Source organism: Bufo gargarizans, chromosome 3 (assembly GCF_014858855.1).
Source record: "Bufo gargarizans isolate SCDJY-AF-19 chromosome 3, ASM1485885v1, whole genome shotgun sequence".
In the NCBI taxonomy this organism is placed as follows: domain Eukaryota; kingdom Metazoa; phylum Chordata; class Amphibia; order Anura; family Bufonidae; genus Bufo; species Bufo gargarizans.
The window spans coordinates 479,434,473-479,451,413 of NC_058082.1; the positions used below are offsets into that span (position 1 = coordinate 479,434,473).

Sequence of the window (16,941 nt, forward strand, 5' to 3'; positions counted from 1 at the left end):
CTGTGTATATCTATATCTCCACTAATGCACAGCAGTCAGTTGATCCATACACAGACAGGACACAGTCTGTGGCAGACAAATCTGCCAATCTGGGCTCATGCACACAAACGTATTTTCTTTCCGTGTCCGTTCATTTATTATTATTTTTTGGCGGACCATATACGGAACCATTCATTTCAATGGGTCCACAGAAAAAACTGAAGGTACCCTGTTCGCATTCCGTATGTCGGTATTTCCGTTCCACAAAAAAATAGAACATGTACTATTATTGTCAGCATTACGGACTGTTCTATTAGGGGCCAGCTGTTCCGTTCCGCAAAATACGGAATGCACACGGACGTCATCTGTATTTTTTGTGGACCGCAAAATGCATACGGTCGTGTGCATGAGGCCTTTGTCCGAGAATTTGCTGCAGATTCCACCTGTGCACTGAAAAGGGTGAAATCCGCAGCATAGGTGGACATGCTGCAGATTCAAAATCTCTTTTTAGGCAGTGTGTGTGGATGAGATTTGCTAAGATCTCAGCTATTTTGCTGGTACTGTAATACTGTGGGTTAAATCCACCGCCTATGCACCTCGTGCGGACATACCCCTTAATGAACAGACTGAGCGAATAATAATCTCAGTACTTCCACCCAAGGATCTTTCTCAAAGATATTCTCAAGTCAACCGTCGTCACCCCTGCTCTGGGGTAACACACGCTGGGCTGCTGTTAGAGGACCGCCCCACGGCACGTAATTACACCACTGAAGAAATATTATGCAGGGAATTTATCAGTAGCGTTGCGGCAGGTTTTTTGCTTAAAATTTTTTCAATCTGCACAAGAATTTTGTAAGTTGGAAAATTGGGGGGGGGTGTTTACTAAAGTCAGGAAATGGTTCTCATAGCAGGCGTAGAATTCACTTTTGGACATTAGGACACTTCAACATGCTTATTAAGAGGCAAGCACCTTTAAATGGGCATCTGTCAGCAGATTTGTCCCTATGACACTGGCTGACCTGTTACATGTGCACTTGGCAGCTGAAGACATCTGTGTTGGTCCCATGTACATATGTGCCCGCAGTGCTGAGAAAAATAACGTTTTGATATATGCAAATGAGCCTCTAGGAGCAACGGGGGCGTTACCATTACACTAAGAGACTCTGCTCTAACTGCTATGCCCTCTGCACTTTAATTGACAAGGCCAGGCAGAGTAAAAGTCATTACACCTCACGCCCTTTCAATCAAAGTGTTTTTTTTTTTTATTCATATACTGATGACTTATCAGGATAGGTCATCAGTATCTGATCGGAGGGGATCTGACTCACGGCATCCCACCAATCAGCTCTTTGAAGAGACCGAGGCGCTCCAGCCTCTTCCTAGGCCAGTAACATCACCTTCACACCCCCACTAACCAAACATTAATGACCTATCCTGAGGATAGGTCATCAATAGAAGCGTCCCGTAAAACCCCTTTAATAAATTTGGCACAGGTCACACTCCAACTCAGTTGCCAATTGTGCAAAACGATTGCCAGTTTAAGCAATACACTAACCTACTTCAGTGCTGTGGATTCATGGATATATGATTTTGGGGCTATGACCCTTTCCACTTAGCTCGGAAACTGATGACACAGCAGAGTGGACTGCATTGTGATTAGAGCTGTATTAAGTGCAGACAGAAATTCAGTCCCCGAGACCGCTAGACTATTTCACTTCTCTAAACTTACACTTCTAGGCTCTCACTATAGTTCCCTCTCACTCAATAAACCAGAGCATCACTCAGATCCACACGTCGTCCAGAGCTCGGACCAGTCCCTGATAACCATCATACATAAGGGGTAAAGACCAGGGATGGAAGACTTCCAGTAGGGCCGGGGGTCAGCTATGACAATCTAAAGCACATGCTGGACTTTCACCGACCTCTCTGCATCTCCTGCAAATCTGGGATCATGAGAGGTAGAGTATGGTCCTACAGACATTCATCAGTGAAGAGCCATCATGTCAATTACAGGGATTATCCAGGAGAAGCATTTTCATCTTCGCTGTAATAAATCAACTTGTATTCAGATCCCTAATGGCAGGCAATGGCTGCAAGGCTCAGGCTATACATGCCCCCCCCAATGCTCGTATATTTGACATAACATGGCTCAGTCTATACATGCCCCCCATAGTAGCTATATATTTGATATAACATGGCTCACTCTATACATGCCCCCCATAGTAGTTATAGATTTGATATAGCATGGCTCAGTCTATACATGCCCCCATAGTAGCTATATATTTGATATAGCATGGCTCAGTCTATACATGCCCCCCCCATAATACTTGTATATTTGATATAGCATGGCTCAGTCTATACATGTTCCCCGCCATAATACTTGTATATTTGATATAACATGGCTCACTCTATACATGCCCCCCCATAGTAGGTATAGATTTGATATAGCATGGCTCACTCTATACATGCCCCCCATAGTAGCTATATATTTGATATAACATGCCTCACTCTATACATGCCCCCCATAGTAGCTATATATTTGATATAGCATGGCTTAGTCTATACATGCCCCCCATAGTAGTTATAGATTTGATATAGCATGGCTCAGTCTATACATGCCCCCCCCCATAATACTTGTATATTTGATATAACATGGCTCACTCTATACATGCCCCCCATAGTAGTTATATATTTGATATAGCATGGCTCAGTCTATACATGCCCCTCATAGCAGCTATATATTTGATATAGCATGGCTTAGTCTATACATGCCCCCCATAGTAGCTATAGATTTGATATAGCATGGCTCAGTCTATACATGCCCCTCATAGTAGTTTTAGATTTGATATAGCATGGCTCAGTCTATACATGCCCCCCATAGTAGTTATAGATTTGATATAGCATGGCTCAGTCTATACATGCCCCCCCCCCCATAATACTTGTATATTTGATATAACATGGCTCACTCTATACATGCCCCCCATAGTAGTTCTAGATTTGACATAACATGGCTCAGTCTATACATGCCCCCCATACTAGTTATATATTTGACACAGCATGGCTCAGTCTATACATTCTCCCCCCCCCCCCCCAATAATACTGGTATATTTGATATAGCATGCCTCTACACATATGCATTTCTATACTGGCTGTACAATACTTTTAGTCGGGAGCGGAGAGGGTAAAAAAAGAAAAAAAATATCCCAGACAGCCCCTTTAATTTAAATTTACGATGGATAGCAATGTGGTATAAGCTGCAGCAAAACCCTGGAGTTCTATAACCACACAATGAAGGAGATGCGGGGATTGTCGGAGTGCCGCGGGCTGCAGCCCCTTCAAACAGCTTGGACCCCCACTGATCTAATGTGGACTGCCTATACTAAGCATAGGCCATTTTGAAGTCACGTACGTCCCATTAATTGCTCATTGTACAGATTAAGCAGTCCCCGCAGAGCATCCATGTGCTGCTGCCACATGCCAATCGTCACCTGGAGCCAGCCGCACGTTTTAAGGGAATGTGCAATCACTGAATATTTGCTGATGTCAGGACTTCCTCTCATTTTTGTTTTATGAACGCTTCTTCCCCGAGGTACTGTTCCTATCTTGGCAATGGTCCCCGTGCTTTGGGATGCATTCTCCCTACAGGGAATAGGGGACGCTGCCAAGAATCTCTCTTTCCCCCCACAGACCTAGCTTTGAAGATAGTCTTCCTTGCACAACAAAGCCTGCTGATTGCTCTGCAGTTCCCTATCCTCCTGTTACCAGGCCTGCAGAGCAGTGTCCTTGCAGCGTACATAGTTTAACATCCCCCGAGAGCCTGCCGGTCATCTGGCATTGACCTCGCTCCGCTTCCTGCTCTCTGATGTGATAAAGTAAGCTACGGGGATCTGTTCTTTCAAAGAGCAGGAGAAGTACAACCTGTCCTCTGCCTCCCCAGAAGGGATTGGATCTACACATCTACTGCCGATCTGGAGGGTATACGGTATAATGCTGTAATGTTGCGGCGGGAGGGGGCTTACACATGGGGCAAGCTGCTTCCTGCATTAGATCACAAACTAATGAGTCCAGTGACCTTATAAACTTGCTTCAGTTCATCGCTGGCTGTAAATGGTTTCTTTTAATAGTTTACAAAATATGATGGATGATGTGGACGCGGTTCCACGTCACGTACCATTTCACTGCGTGTCGCATGCCCGTGAGTAAAGGCCGCCATACATATTAGTATATTGTCAGGGAGGCTCCAGACTCTGCCCAGACAGAGGATGTCTGGGAAGAAAAGGATCGGGCATAGTGAATATGCTCACCTGAGAGATAAGACGCCAGCAGAGGTTTCTCCTCTCTCCACATTGAATACACATGCACGTTCATGGCAGTGTAGTTTATGCAGATTTTGTTGCATTTCCGCACCAAATCCACACAAACTCGGCATGCGTTTGTTGCAGATTTTGCCATGGATTTGTCCCAGATCTCACCTTTTGGGTCCATTCACACATCTGTGTGTGTTTTGCGGATCCGCAAAACACGGACACCAGCAATGTGCGTTCCATATTTTGCCGGCATTAATAGAATATGCCTATTCTTGTCCGCTATTGCGGACAAGAGCAGGACATGTTCTATTTTTTTCTGGATCGGAATTGCGGACCCGGAAGTGCGATGTGCGACCCCACAGAAATGAATGGGTCTGCAATTCCGTTCTGCAAAATGCGGACGGAATTGCGGATGTGTGAATGGAGCCTTTGCAGACTTAATTTCCTTAGCTGGTACCGTATTGCACTACCGATCTTCAATATGAAGGCCTGCACCGTGTGCATGTGGCCTTACCATAAAGACCTCTACTGTGCTACCCAAACTGCAGATGTACACAACCTCACCACAAGCAAAGACAGGTTACCGAGCTTCATGTGGAAGCCCGCTCGCTCGTCAGTAAAGGCGTCATCGAGATGCAAGCAAGCTGATCTTACACATAACAAGCACTTCCACAAAACTGAATATTACAGTATATCAATGTCCCATTAGGGAAGTTCATAGATTGAGTTGAAACATAATTCACAGGAACGTCCTGAGGTCGGTATTGCACACATTTCTGACGTACTTTGCAGAGTCCTGTGTCTGGACATGAATTACAGGAGGAAGTACAAGCAAGGAGAGGCGGTATAAATGCAGCAGGTACACAGAGCAGCACTCTTACCAGAAACACATGGTCAAAGATTTCGGTGGGGCTATCCATCTGTCCCAAGATGACAATCATTTCATTGTCGATGAACTCTTTGAATTCTCTCAGGTTACACACCATCTGCATTTCCAGCTCTGTCCGGATCTGCAAAGCAGGATCACACATTGACCAAATTAGGAAAAATCTGCGGATATGTCAACCTTCAACATGGCTGCTATTAGTGTGTCTACTTGACGACTCCAAATGACAAACATTGCCTAGCAATACATTGCATAGTTCCGCAAAAAAGGCTTGACCACAATCCCAAAACTGCATCCTAATATATCAAACTATAAAACAGGAGGAAGACATGAGGCCGGTCTGATCCTGGTGGAGAATATACTGTAAGAAAGGTATGGACTTGGGAAGAGCTAAGCCAATAAGTAGCGGCATTAAAGGGATATTTCGGTTGTGTGCAGTTATCTCCTACCCACAGCTATCTCTGGAACTCCCATAGAAATGGATGGAGCGGATGCATGCATGCCTGACTGGTTACTTCATTCATTTTGGAGGGGCTCCATGGGGTCCCCATTCTCGGTGGGGGTCCCAGCAGTAGGACCCTCACCAATTTAATTAGTTAGCACCCACCCTGTGGATATAGGATAACATCACATGACCAGAATAACCCTTTAAGGTAACCCAATTAAAGGTTTTTTTCGAAGAGCAAGAGAAATTTTGGAAGATCCCTTAAAAGGGGTTATTTAGGATTTAGAAACACATAGCTACTTTCTTCAACAGATGTACCGGTTGAATGGGTTGTCCCATTACATACACTTATCCCAGCAGTTCCAGTGGCCTGGGCAGGAGTCCCTCACTTCTCCCGCTGGCAGAGAAGGTAGACTGTCGGTTATCCCTGTCCACAGGATAGGAGATAAGTGCCTGACTAGCAGGGGTCCGCGGCCGATCATCAGAACGGATGCCCTGTGGATTGGCGATCACACAGGCACGCTACCATGCCATTTAACTCTATGGGACTGCTGGAAATGGTACATGTGCTCAGCTATCTCTGGAAGTCCCAGAGTTGTATGGACTTAGAAAACATGGCTGCCTTCTATCAGAAACACTGCTCCACCTGCCCATTTCTCGTATGTTGTATAGCAGCTTAGTCCCATTCACTTCAATAGAGCTGAGCTGCAACACCAGGCACAACCAAATGGGCAAGTGTGGCGCTGTTTGTGGCAGGAAACAGATGTTTTCTAATTCTGGACAAACCTTATACTATGGGGCAATACACAAAAAATAAAAATAGACCGATCTTCTTCTGCAGGTCGTCGGGACAAACACCAGTGACCAATAAGAGCTTGGAAATGTCCTTTCCAAGTTCTGAACACATTTACTGGGATGACAAGATGACTAGGAGATTTCCTCACCTCTTTGGATGTTATGTTCTCAAGGTCCTTCTGCATCATGATTTCTCTTAATTTAATTTTAATCAAACGTTCTGTGCGTTCTCGCTCTGTCGGGCTGTTAAAGAAAAGTGACAGCACTTCATTTACTGTGTGTTAAAAGCCATGTTAGCATAGGGACAGGTGCTGGAGGTGAACATTCCCCTTGTTGCCATCCACAGAGCAGCCAGGGATGTTCTCATGGCTGCTGTATGATGGGTCATGTCTCCCACCTATCCTGAGGCTGAACAGTCTTAGTCCATTTATGGCTCTGTAAAGGAGCTAATCGCATTCCATTAACCTTGATTCCTGAGGCCTTATCACCCACAGCAAAAATAGCCCGACTAATCACATATGATGCTGCTGCCGTACATATCTACAAGAGACAGTACACATCTCCCCTAACGCTAGGCGATTGGCTGATCTACCATTATAAAAGTGCACCCTTCCCATTTATTATTTAAGAAGCACCTGCTGCCCCTACAATAGAAACATGCATTTTGAGTTCAGAATATTCATGAAAAAACACATATGGGAACCAGTGGTTTCAATGACAGACCCTAGTGAATAGGGGACCTAAACCTTGGGTAAAACCACGATTGTGCAGAGACGCTTCTGCTAGTGCTCTGCAACGTCGGGTTTCATCTGCTCTGCTTTTTCAGCGTGCGAAGTACACATCCCATATACCTTCTGTGGAACCGTACTCCGCATGCTGGAAAAGCAGATCAGAGTGGATGGAACCAGAAAGGTGTTCTATATGATTATGGGTTCACCAAAAGTTTAGGTTATCTTTAAGAGCTACATACGCCTCCTAAAAACCCATTATTAAAAGTAGTGTGTGGTATTGCATCTTCGCTCCATTCACCTCAATGGATCAAAACTGCAATACCAGACACAACCTATGGACATTCTGATGTTGCTTCTGAAATAAAATCAGCCCCCTTTAAAGGTCACGTCCCCTATGGACAACAACAGGTACTGCAGGCTGCAACTTACACATCGGTGAACAGGACGGGTGAATCGGAGCGGTGGGACTGAACATCCTGCATAGCGTTCCATTCGTTGACCGATGTCTGGTCAGAGTTGATGTGACTCTCATAGTAACTAACCCACGTTAAGAAAAGGCTGCCTGGGTAGTAATTGTTGGCACGAGCTACCTCGCATGCTTTGTGCAAGCTTTGCAGTGCAGACCTACAGAAAAAGGAGGAGGAGGTTACAAGAAGAATTATGGACATGTAGATGGAAGCAAACTGTGAGAAGGTGTGACATAAAGAGACCTGTCACTTACCACATGGCTTGAACGGACACTGGCTTAAATATGTGAACCCTGTTATCTGTAGATACGCTGAACCCCCTAGAAAATAAGCAGAAAGAATTAGGTGAGATTTTCAAAATGGTTAAGAGATACCATATAATAGTAAGGCAGTAGAGCTTTCAGATGTACACAACATATATTGAAGGAACACTTCCATATCTATGTCTAAATGAAGGCTCTGCGTTACACGAACCTGTACTTTCCATAAGTGGACAACACTGTACAAATACCTCCATAATGAATACTCTGGCCTTATATATGGAGGTATATAGTCAAGAGATCATCTGAATAGCTTGAACAAGAAAGGAATGTTCCATGCCAAGATGGGACAAAAAGGAGCCAGAAAGCAGATGGAAAACATCTGAAAGCTAGAACCTCCAAGAGATGGGGGAACTAGGAGCCATATATTACTTGTAAAAGTCACAGTTTTTTTTAAGGACTGCCATAATATCAGACCACTAAAAGGAGCACAGCTGGCGATCATGTAGATTAGGGATCCTTCTTCTGAGTTCTGGGGATGTCGATGTTGGGGGTCTAAAATCCCAGACATGTACATTTTAACAGAATAATTTAAAGCTTACCCATCTCCGTCCAGGTGTATAAGGGTGTCACTCCACAAAGGAAGAACTAGGCCCATGGTACAAGAACCGCTAAAGTGCAAAAACAGAAGATATAGGTTAAGCACATCGAGAAGTCAATTACAGTATACACAGAGGTTAGCAACCTGCATATAACTCAATATTTAAAGGGGTATATATGCCATCAAATGTCACATCATATCCTATCTCCAGAATGGGGCCCAGAAAGTGTAGTAGAGCACACCGAGAGCTCGGCTATTTTTGAACTCCCACAGCAGTGAAAAGAGGGTGGTGGTGCATGCGGATGCTCTTGGTTCACTTCAGGAGCCCCAGTCTGGAGATATGAGTGGGTCCCAGACATGGGACCGGCACCTGACACTGATGGCACATCCTAGCGATATACCATCAATCGCCCAAATGAGGCACTCTCTTTAAGGTTTGCTGGCCCTAGAAATGGGTTATATTCCTGGAATAGGCCATCAGATTAGTGGGGTCCAACACCCCGCCAATCAGTTATCTTGAACGCCACAACTCTGTCCATTGTGCAGTGCACAGAGCTGGTAACTGGAGCACCCCCCCCCCATCCCCCAATACACTTCAAAGGGAGCAGCACTGCAGTAACCAGTTCTGTCCACTATACAACGGGCAGAGTTGTGGCGTTCCAGCACCGGAGGTACAAGATTACAGCTAGGGAAGGGTGGGGAACCACTGCCGGTCTGATATTGATGATCTATCCTAAGGACCCGTTTAAAGGGCCATCATACCTTAAAGGGATTGGTCTAGCACCAAAATATAAGGATTTGTGTGGTTTTAGAACACTAAAAGGTTTGAAACTATGATAGACAGCTCACTGCTTCTGTACATCACGCCTCACCAATTTCTTTTGTCCCTAATGAAGACAACTGGTGGACCTCCTGCCACGCTGGCCTATAATTCATCAGAAGCAAGTATACAGGTCATTGGGCTGTCTACACAGATTCAACTAAAAACTGATAGTCTCAAACACAGCTCTCAAAGTGACACTTGTCTCAATGACCTGAAGAAGTCATATACTCAAGTTGAGCGTCCTGTGTATGTGATGAGCACATGGAAAAAAAAAAAGGCATCTCATGGTGTGAGGGATATTTTTAGGGAGAACTGATTAAGGAACCTAGCAACCTACCCAGGAACCTGTCATAAATATTGAGGCTAGTAAGCCCACGAAACCCGACCTGTTGATCTAAAAACAGCTTGGCTTCTATAGGCAGTTCTCTTCTCTGAAGCTGTCAGCACATATAACGGATGTCAGCTATGCCACAATGTCCAAGGTGAGCCCTATGAATAGGTTTGGGCAGGCTTCAATGGTGGTCACTCTATGTGGTAGCCACAATACAGAACCAGGAAAAAAAATAGCCGTTTTAAATACATGAGAATTTGTAGGCTGTGTTCACATCAGCGTTGGAGGTTCCATTGCAGGATCCACCTAACATGTTGGAAAATTAGCTTGGCATTCACTGCTGCAGTGATTTTGCTGATAATATAATGGACAGGACACCATGACTGAAACTTGATGGACCACATTATAATCAATGGAGCCTGTCATACACTGTTATTGCCCATCAATTCTGCTGTTCTGCCCCATTTGCAATGGAACTGACCCCAATGTGAACACAGCCTTAACAAGTCAGTTGTTTCTTCAGTCGACTCTACACCTGTCAGGTTGTGAAAACAAACTACTGGAAGAACTGGATGGAAGTGCAGAACAACTTGTCTACCTTGGGTCGGCATAAACCTACTACACCATGACCACACCACAAACTGTGAAGAAATGTAAGATGGCCAAGACGTGATAACTGCTCAGTGTAAATGTACAAAAACATCAGCAATAAAATGCTCACGTCGCCCGACTTGTCTACTTCAGCACATATTTGCATTCCTCATGAAATAACAACTGTGGAACATATTTTCTTATAATTCTGCATTGTTAGGTTCCTCTGTTACGAGATGGGAACGTGTCCTGACACAGCACCGATCGCAAACTGTCAGAGTGTAGGGGACCCCCCCCCCAATGGATTCATAGATTACCAAGAGGAATGGCATACTGTACAGTTATGAGAAAAGATTTTCCAGAATTGATCTATCATGGGAATTACACTGGATGCATAAGCATTTTTTGGATTGTCTTTTGGCTACTTGTAATATTATTATGTCTGAATATAGCCCCAATTTTAGGATCCTGAAGATGCTGGACACTTCTTTTTGTATGCCTGGCTGTGCAAAGCATGCATGCGTATGGGGGGTGGGTTAGTAGGAATCGCTATCAGCAAGGGTGGAACTTAAAATGACCCTGGAAAAAAAAAAAAAAAGTGGTCCATGTTGTAGGTGTAACCAAAATGACAGAACGCAAGGTGGCTGGGGGGCGACGACAACCTGCTGGGGTAGGTATATAGGATGTCAGCTGCATGTATACTCCACAGGCAACTGTGACACTATGTCAGTGGGTTACAACATTTTATGTGCATTTGGCACCACTGATTTCACATTTTATATCCTTCCCGTTTTACAACACCGCAGAACCTGCCAGATTTCACTTTACAATCAGGCTCCATGACTGAACTTTCAGCAATGCAAGAATCTTACTGGCAATGGTAACAACTAGATATAAGTAGATACATAGGCTACAGAGAAGAAACCAGTCCCAAAACCACCTCTCCGCACACACGCCATGTGAGATGATGCTCATCCAGCTGGCCGGTCCTTCCCTGTTGGGAAACAGTATCATTTTTTTTTTTTTACTTTTTTCTACACGAGAGCAAAGAAAATGGACGGTTCTCCACCGAGGAACCATCGGTGACTAAACAACACATGCCGGTCTCGTGTCAGCGGAGAGGAGGGGGCAGATATTACACCAGGCGCAGGTGGGGTTTCAAAACAAGCAGTGAAATATTTTCCATAGTAACCAGACTACAAGGCTATGAATAACATTACACTTGAGATTCCTGGCATAGCAGTTCCTTGATTTTCCCACTAGCTGCTGGCTAAAAGATGGATGAGAAGTACGGAGGCTCCAGCTGCCAGAGAAAATGGGAAATCAGAGGGAAAAACTCAAGACATGCCACATCCAAGAAGTAGGGGAGAGTAACCAGAAGTCTTCAGCGTGAAAGTGAGGTGGCACCGAAGAGAAAAGAACGTTCTGTACATCCTGAGGTTTATTCTAGGAACTTGTGTTATGTGGCTTTGAAATGGACAATAACATGGATACAAATCCATCACAGGTGTTATCTCACACGCTAGGTGATAACTGTATGATAGGTGGGGTCACAGCGATCACTGAAAAGGGGGTCCCGAGCCCCTGGTCCTATCAACATTAAATGGAGCAAAGAGTGCATGCACGACAATAGCTCCATTTAAAATCCACCACTGTGCTCAGGAAGCCTATTCTAGTGATCAGTGGGGGTCCCAACTATCATACATTTACCACCTACCTATATTTTCACGGATGAACCCATCAGAAAACGACCTATTGTTTAAATCACATTTCTCCATAGTTATTTTTTTGGTGATGTTATCTTTAAATTTTCCATCACGTCACTATGTTTTAAAAAAAAAAAAAAAAATCCCCAAATCCTGCAGTTTTCAGTGACCACTAAACCTCAAATCACCCTGAGAAAACGGGACCCACAATTCATAACAGGCGATGGACAAAGCTCATGAACTCCCCCTCCCTGTACAACGACTCCTGCATAGTCACAGAGCTTATGCACAAGTCAAAGAGTCGTCTCCTGTCTATTGCACCCACTGGCTATATGGCTGCCGTAAAGAATCTCTCTGAACGCTGTTAGCAGCTCAGGCAAGATGGCTGCCCCCATAATCATGTACAGAGAAAAAAAAAAAAAAAAAGATGTACAATCTGAATTTAAAAACAGATTAGAAAAAAATAATATGTTTCACTATTTGGGTTTAATTAGTAAAAAGAAAAATAGTAATAAAATTAAAAAAAATAATACCGAACTTGGTCGTTAGCAGTTATGTACCTGTCGTTACATGGAAAATCGATCCCCAGCACAATGCTCTCCTCGGTGTCTTGCCGTCCATTTGTAGATACGACGACCATGTAGCGCGTTCGGTTCTGATAGGTGCTTTCTAATTTTACGGCCTAAAACAGAAGCATATATTAAAAGGTTACTGCTCATCTAAAACATTACAATACAACGAGCAAACCCAAAAACTGACCCAGCGAAACCAACCTGCATTTTGACCACCATTAAACCGAGATCAGTGCACACACCGAGAAGACCGCATGTGTACTGAAGCAGGGAGGTTTTTCACAAGAATAGAAGTCGGGATTCTTTCATCACAGAGGATGACGCCACTCCGACTCCTCAAAACATTACGCCATGCCAGCACCCTACCAAGAGGAACTACCCGAAAGAGGGAGTCACCGTCAGCTAATGACTGCTTATCTATAGAATGGAAAGTTCCACGGTTATCCTATAATACTTCTATATCGTTCCAAAAGGGTATTAAGATCTCTGCTTGCTGTAATTAAAAAATGTACCTTACGGTATACTTTCAGTGGACATAAGTCAGTCCTGGATACTTGATGTACTCAAGAGCGGGACTAGGACTCCAGAGACTGATGTGCAGACCTGGGTTATTAAAGGGATTGTCCGGGATTAGAACAATGTGGCTAAGTTTTTTTCTAAAACAGCGCCACCTCTGTCCACAGTTTGTGTGCGGTATTGCAGCTGTGCCCCATTGACTCCAGTGGAGCCAAGCTGCAATGCCAGACACAAACCACAAACAAAACCAGCTTAGGGCATGCCAAAATGACCCTCTTGGCATATAGTGGGTGCATGTGGGACTACGGGCACAATTGATTTCCCAGCATATATGCCAAACATTAAATGAACAAAAGTACAGTATATGGTATGAGCAAGCGCTGGTGAGCGGCAGATATCCTGGTGTAAACTTTACACAGGGCCTGCTGCACCGCATCTGGACGTCCGTCCTCCGCAGGAAGAAGGCACTTCCTGAACTATGTGCCATATCAAAGAGGACATCTGCACGGCCAAGAGACACCGCAGGGATTACAGTCTATTGTGTTCCCACATTCTGTGCAAGACGTCAGCTGTGTGCCCAGTCAGGGCTGACTCTGCAAGAACACAAGGATGAGCAGTGCCAGGTCTTCAGGAAACGGCGCTCTGTGCCCGCGATTCCAAGAAGCCAGCTTACATCGCAAGCAGGAAAAAGCAGAACAATACGGATCCATCAAAGGCTGAGCCATGGCCGATGGGGGAGAAAAGGTAGGCCTGATCTTCCAGATCACAAATGTGGTTCTTCTATGATCGCTCCAACATTGCCATTGGTAGAGAGGACATCCCAATAAACAGATGCTCGGCCAGTCGTGCCTAAAATGACGCGCAGAGGCATGCGTGTGCCTCTCTTTATTCCGAAGGCCCTGCTCTCCAAGCGTAATGACGTCACCATTCGCTCCCATGCTGCGAGCACATGGTGAAAGGAGCAACTTCTCCTCCTCGTGCAAGACGTACATTTTTCAACTTAAAACAAAAAAAAAAACTGCATTATTACTGCTGGGAGCCACTATAGAATAGAGGGCATTATTACTGCTGGGAGGCCACTACGGGGGACATTATTACTGCTGGGAGGCCACTACGGGGGACATTATTACTGCTGGGAGGCCACTACGGGGGACATTATTACTGCTGGGGGCCACTACGGGGGACATTATTACTGCTGGGGGCCACTACGGGGGACATTACTACTGCTGGGGACCACTACGGGGGACATTACAACTGCTGGGGGCCACTACGGGGGACATTATTACTGCTCCGGGGCCACTACGGGGGACATTATTACTGCTGGGGGCCACTACGGGGGACATTATTACTGCTGGGGGCCACTACGGGGGACATTATTACTGCTGGGGGCCACTACGGGGGACATTACTACTGCTGGGGACCACTACGGGGGACATTACAACTGCTGGGGGCCACTACGGGGGACATTATTACTGCTCCGGGGCCACTACGGGGGACATTATTACTGCTGGGGGCCACTACGGGGGACATTATTACTGCTGGGGGCCACTACGGGGGACATTATTACTGCTCCGGGGCCACTACGGGGGACATTATTACTGCTGGGAGGCCACTACGGGGGACATTATTACTGCTGGGAGGCCACTACGGGGGACATTATTACTGCTGGGAGGCCACTACGGGGGACATTATTACTGCTGGGGGCCACTACGGGGGACATTATTACTGCTGGGGGCCACTACGGGGGACATTATTACTGCTGGGGGCCACTACGGGGGACATTATTACTGCTGGGGGCCACTACGGGGGACATTATTACTGCTGGGGGCCACTACGGGGGACATTATTACTGCTGGGGGCCACTACGGGGGACATTATTACTGCTGGGGGCCACTACGGGGGACATTATTACTGCTGGGGGGCCACTACGGGGGACATTATTACTGCTGGGGGCCACTATGGGGGACATTATTACTGCTGGGGGCCACTATGGGGGACATTATTACTACTGAAAAATGGTGAAAAACAGTGTCTGGTTTTCATGGCCATTTTTTTTTGTGTGAATGGAGCCAAAGAAAACGTGTAAATATCTGTCCTATTCATTTTCCCTTGACAATATATGGGGTCCCGGTAAAAAAAATTAAAGCATCTCTGCAACAGAAAACTGCACCAAAACCCCAGCCGTGCACTGACATAGGGGCCCCGCAGCTGGTCCTATTGGCAAGCGACAAGATGAGCGGAGGAGAAAGAAAATCAATTCTTGGAAACCCACAGCCATTAGATGACTATATGACACTAATTGGGTGAGCAGTAAATAATATGCCCGCAGCGGGAAGGATTGCATGCTGCGTGCAAGGACTCTCCAACGTGACCGGTCTGGGCGAATGCAGAACAGAAAATGATCAGTTTGGGAGGGTTCAGACTAATTATCATGCCTAGCAACATGGAAAGCAATTGTAAAATAAACTCCCAAAACCAGTCATTCACATCAGTCAGGGCATGCACATGTACATCCAGGGCTCAGTTATTCCTGGGCTTATCCCAAATTTGCAACAAAACCTTGGTTAAAGCCAAAATGACTGCAGTGCACGCAACATTTTTTCCATTTGGAATAAATAGATCTGCATTTTATTATATTGTCGCTGCTGCCTTTTGATAGAAAACCTAAAGCACCACTGTAAGGGAGACAGAAGTGCTTCACCCCTTGTAACGAATCCTCCTGACAGTGCGGACAGATGTGCTGCTTCACCTTTTTTACATCCACAGCCGTTTTCTACTGGTTGCCCTTGGAAACAGACAGCGGTTTGGCTCCACTCTGTTGTCAGACTAAATAGAAGGCAAGCAGCACTGTGTGCGCTATGGGGCTTGGTTGATACTTCCATAGTTAGTTGAGAATATATGAATTTTAAGTGTAAGGCCATCACAGCAGTGGCTGCTTATCCGGGTATAGGGCCAAACTTTCCCTGTGAATCAGCTTACTTTTGCAAGGCCCTTTTATTTCTGCAGACGCTTACCTGCAAAAAATAAAAGGATTGAAAATAAAGGATTGGGCATGCTGAAATCCAAAGCCCAATCCTTATTTTCCTCCAACAGCTGTCATCACGGTTGGAATACGGACACCTCCATACACATTAGATGGTTGGCCTGTCTGAATTGTGCAGCGGTTTTAGGCTAATTCTCGGCATATTTGCCAGGTTGTAGCCGGACCTCTGCTGGTCCCCAATTATAGTTATTGGGGGCCGACGGGCCTTCAGACACCTCAGGCAGACTCCTCCCTGCCGATGACAAGCGCTAGTGTGAAACTAACCTTAGTAGGCAACTAAGAGCACTCTGCTGTAGTGACTAACTGGAGACAAACCATAGCTGACTCCCCTAAGGCACTGCTCTGGAAATAACAAACAGGCAGAATTCTGAATGCAGCTGTGGATACCAAGGATAAACACAGATAGGCAAAGCAAAGTTCCTTATATACAGATTTTTATTCTGTCTAGGCTTGGATAACCAACCATTACAAATATTTAAAGGGAGGATGCCAAAAAAAAACAAAAAAAAACAACATATTAATGGCCTATATGAGTATATTGTATTTTTACAAAAAACAAGTGGATGGTTTTCTGAATATAATTTTTGAAATCGCTCCATGCATTCGACTTCCTGTCCTGACATTTTAACTTCCTCACTTAACTTTCTCAGTCAGACCATTCACTCTGACCAAAGAGGAAAGGGGGAACGAGTGACTTAATTAGCAATTCGCGCATACGTCACACTGTTATTTCAATTCTACAATCTACCAGTATAACGAGGATTAACGTGGGGATAACAGCTTCCCCTCACAGCAGCGGCAAACTGATGGTGTTTAGTCGCTCTATAAGGCCTCTTTCATACGAACGATACGGATTGGCTCCGGATGCTTCAGGGAAACTCGCACCAT

At 45.2% G+C, this 16,941-nt stretch overlaps 1 protein-coding gene across 3 annotated transcripts in view; it reads right to left on the minus strand.

Annotated features, from left to right (window-relative positions):
- SSH2 (slingshot protein phosphatase 2) overlaps nucleotides 1–16,941 on the minus strand; it is a 218,906-nt gene that overhangs the window by 13,483 nt on the left and 188,482 nt on the right. For 2 of the 3 annotated variants that reach the window (XM_044283786.1, XM_044283787.1), the window contains 6 exons: nucleotides 12,483–12,604; nucleotides 8,473–8,541; nucleotides 7,865–7,930; nucleotides 7,573–7,767; nucleotides 6,562–6,655; nucleotides 5,168–5,296 (listed from right to left, as the gene is read on the minus strand). In XM_044283786.1, coding sequence (XP_044139721.1) covers nucleotides 5,168–5,296; nucleotides 6,562–6,655; nucleotides 7,573–7,767; nucleotides 7,865–7,930; nucleotides 8,473–8,541; nucleotides 12,483–12,604 — 675 coding nt within the window. Of the gene's footprint in view, nucleotides 1–5,167; nucleotides 5,297–6,561; nucleotides 6,656–7,572; nucleotides 7,768–7,864; nucleotides 7,931–8,472; nucleotides 8,542–12,482; nucleotides 12,605–12,695; nucleotides 12,817–16,941 lie in introns of those variants that run through there. The other variant, XM_044283788.1, reaches the window with a different exon arrangement.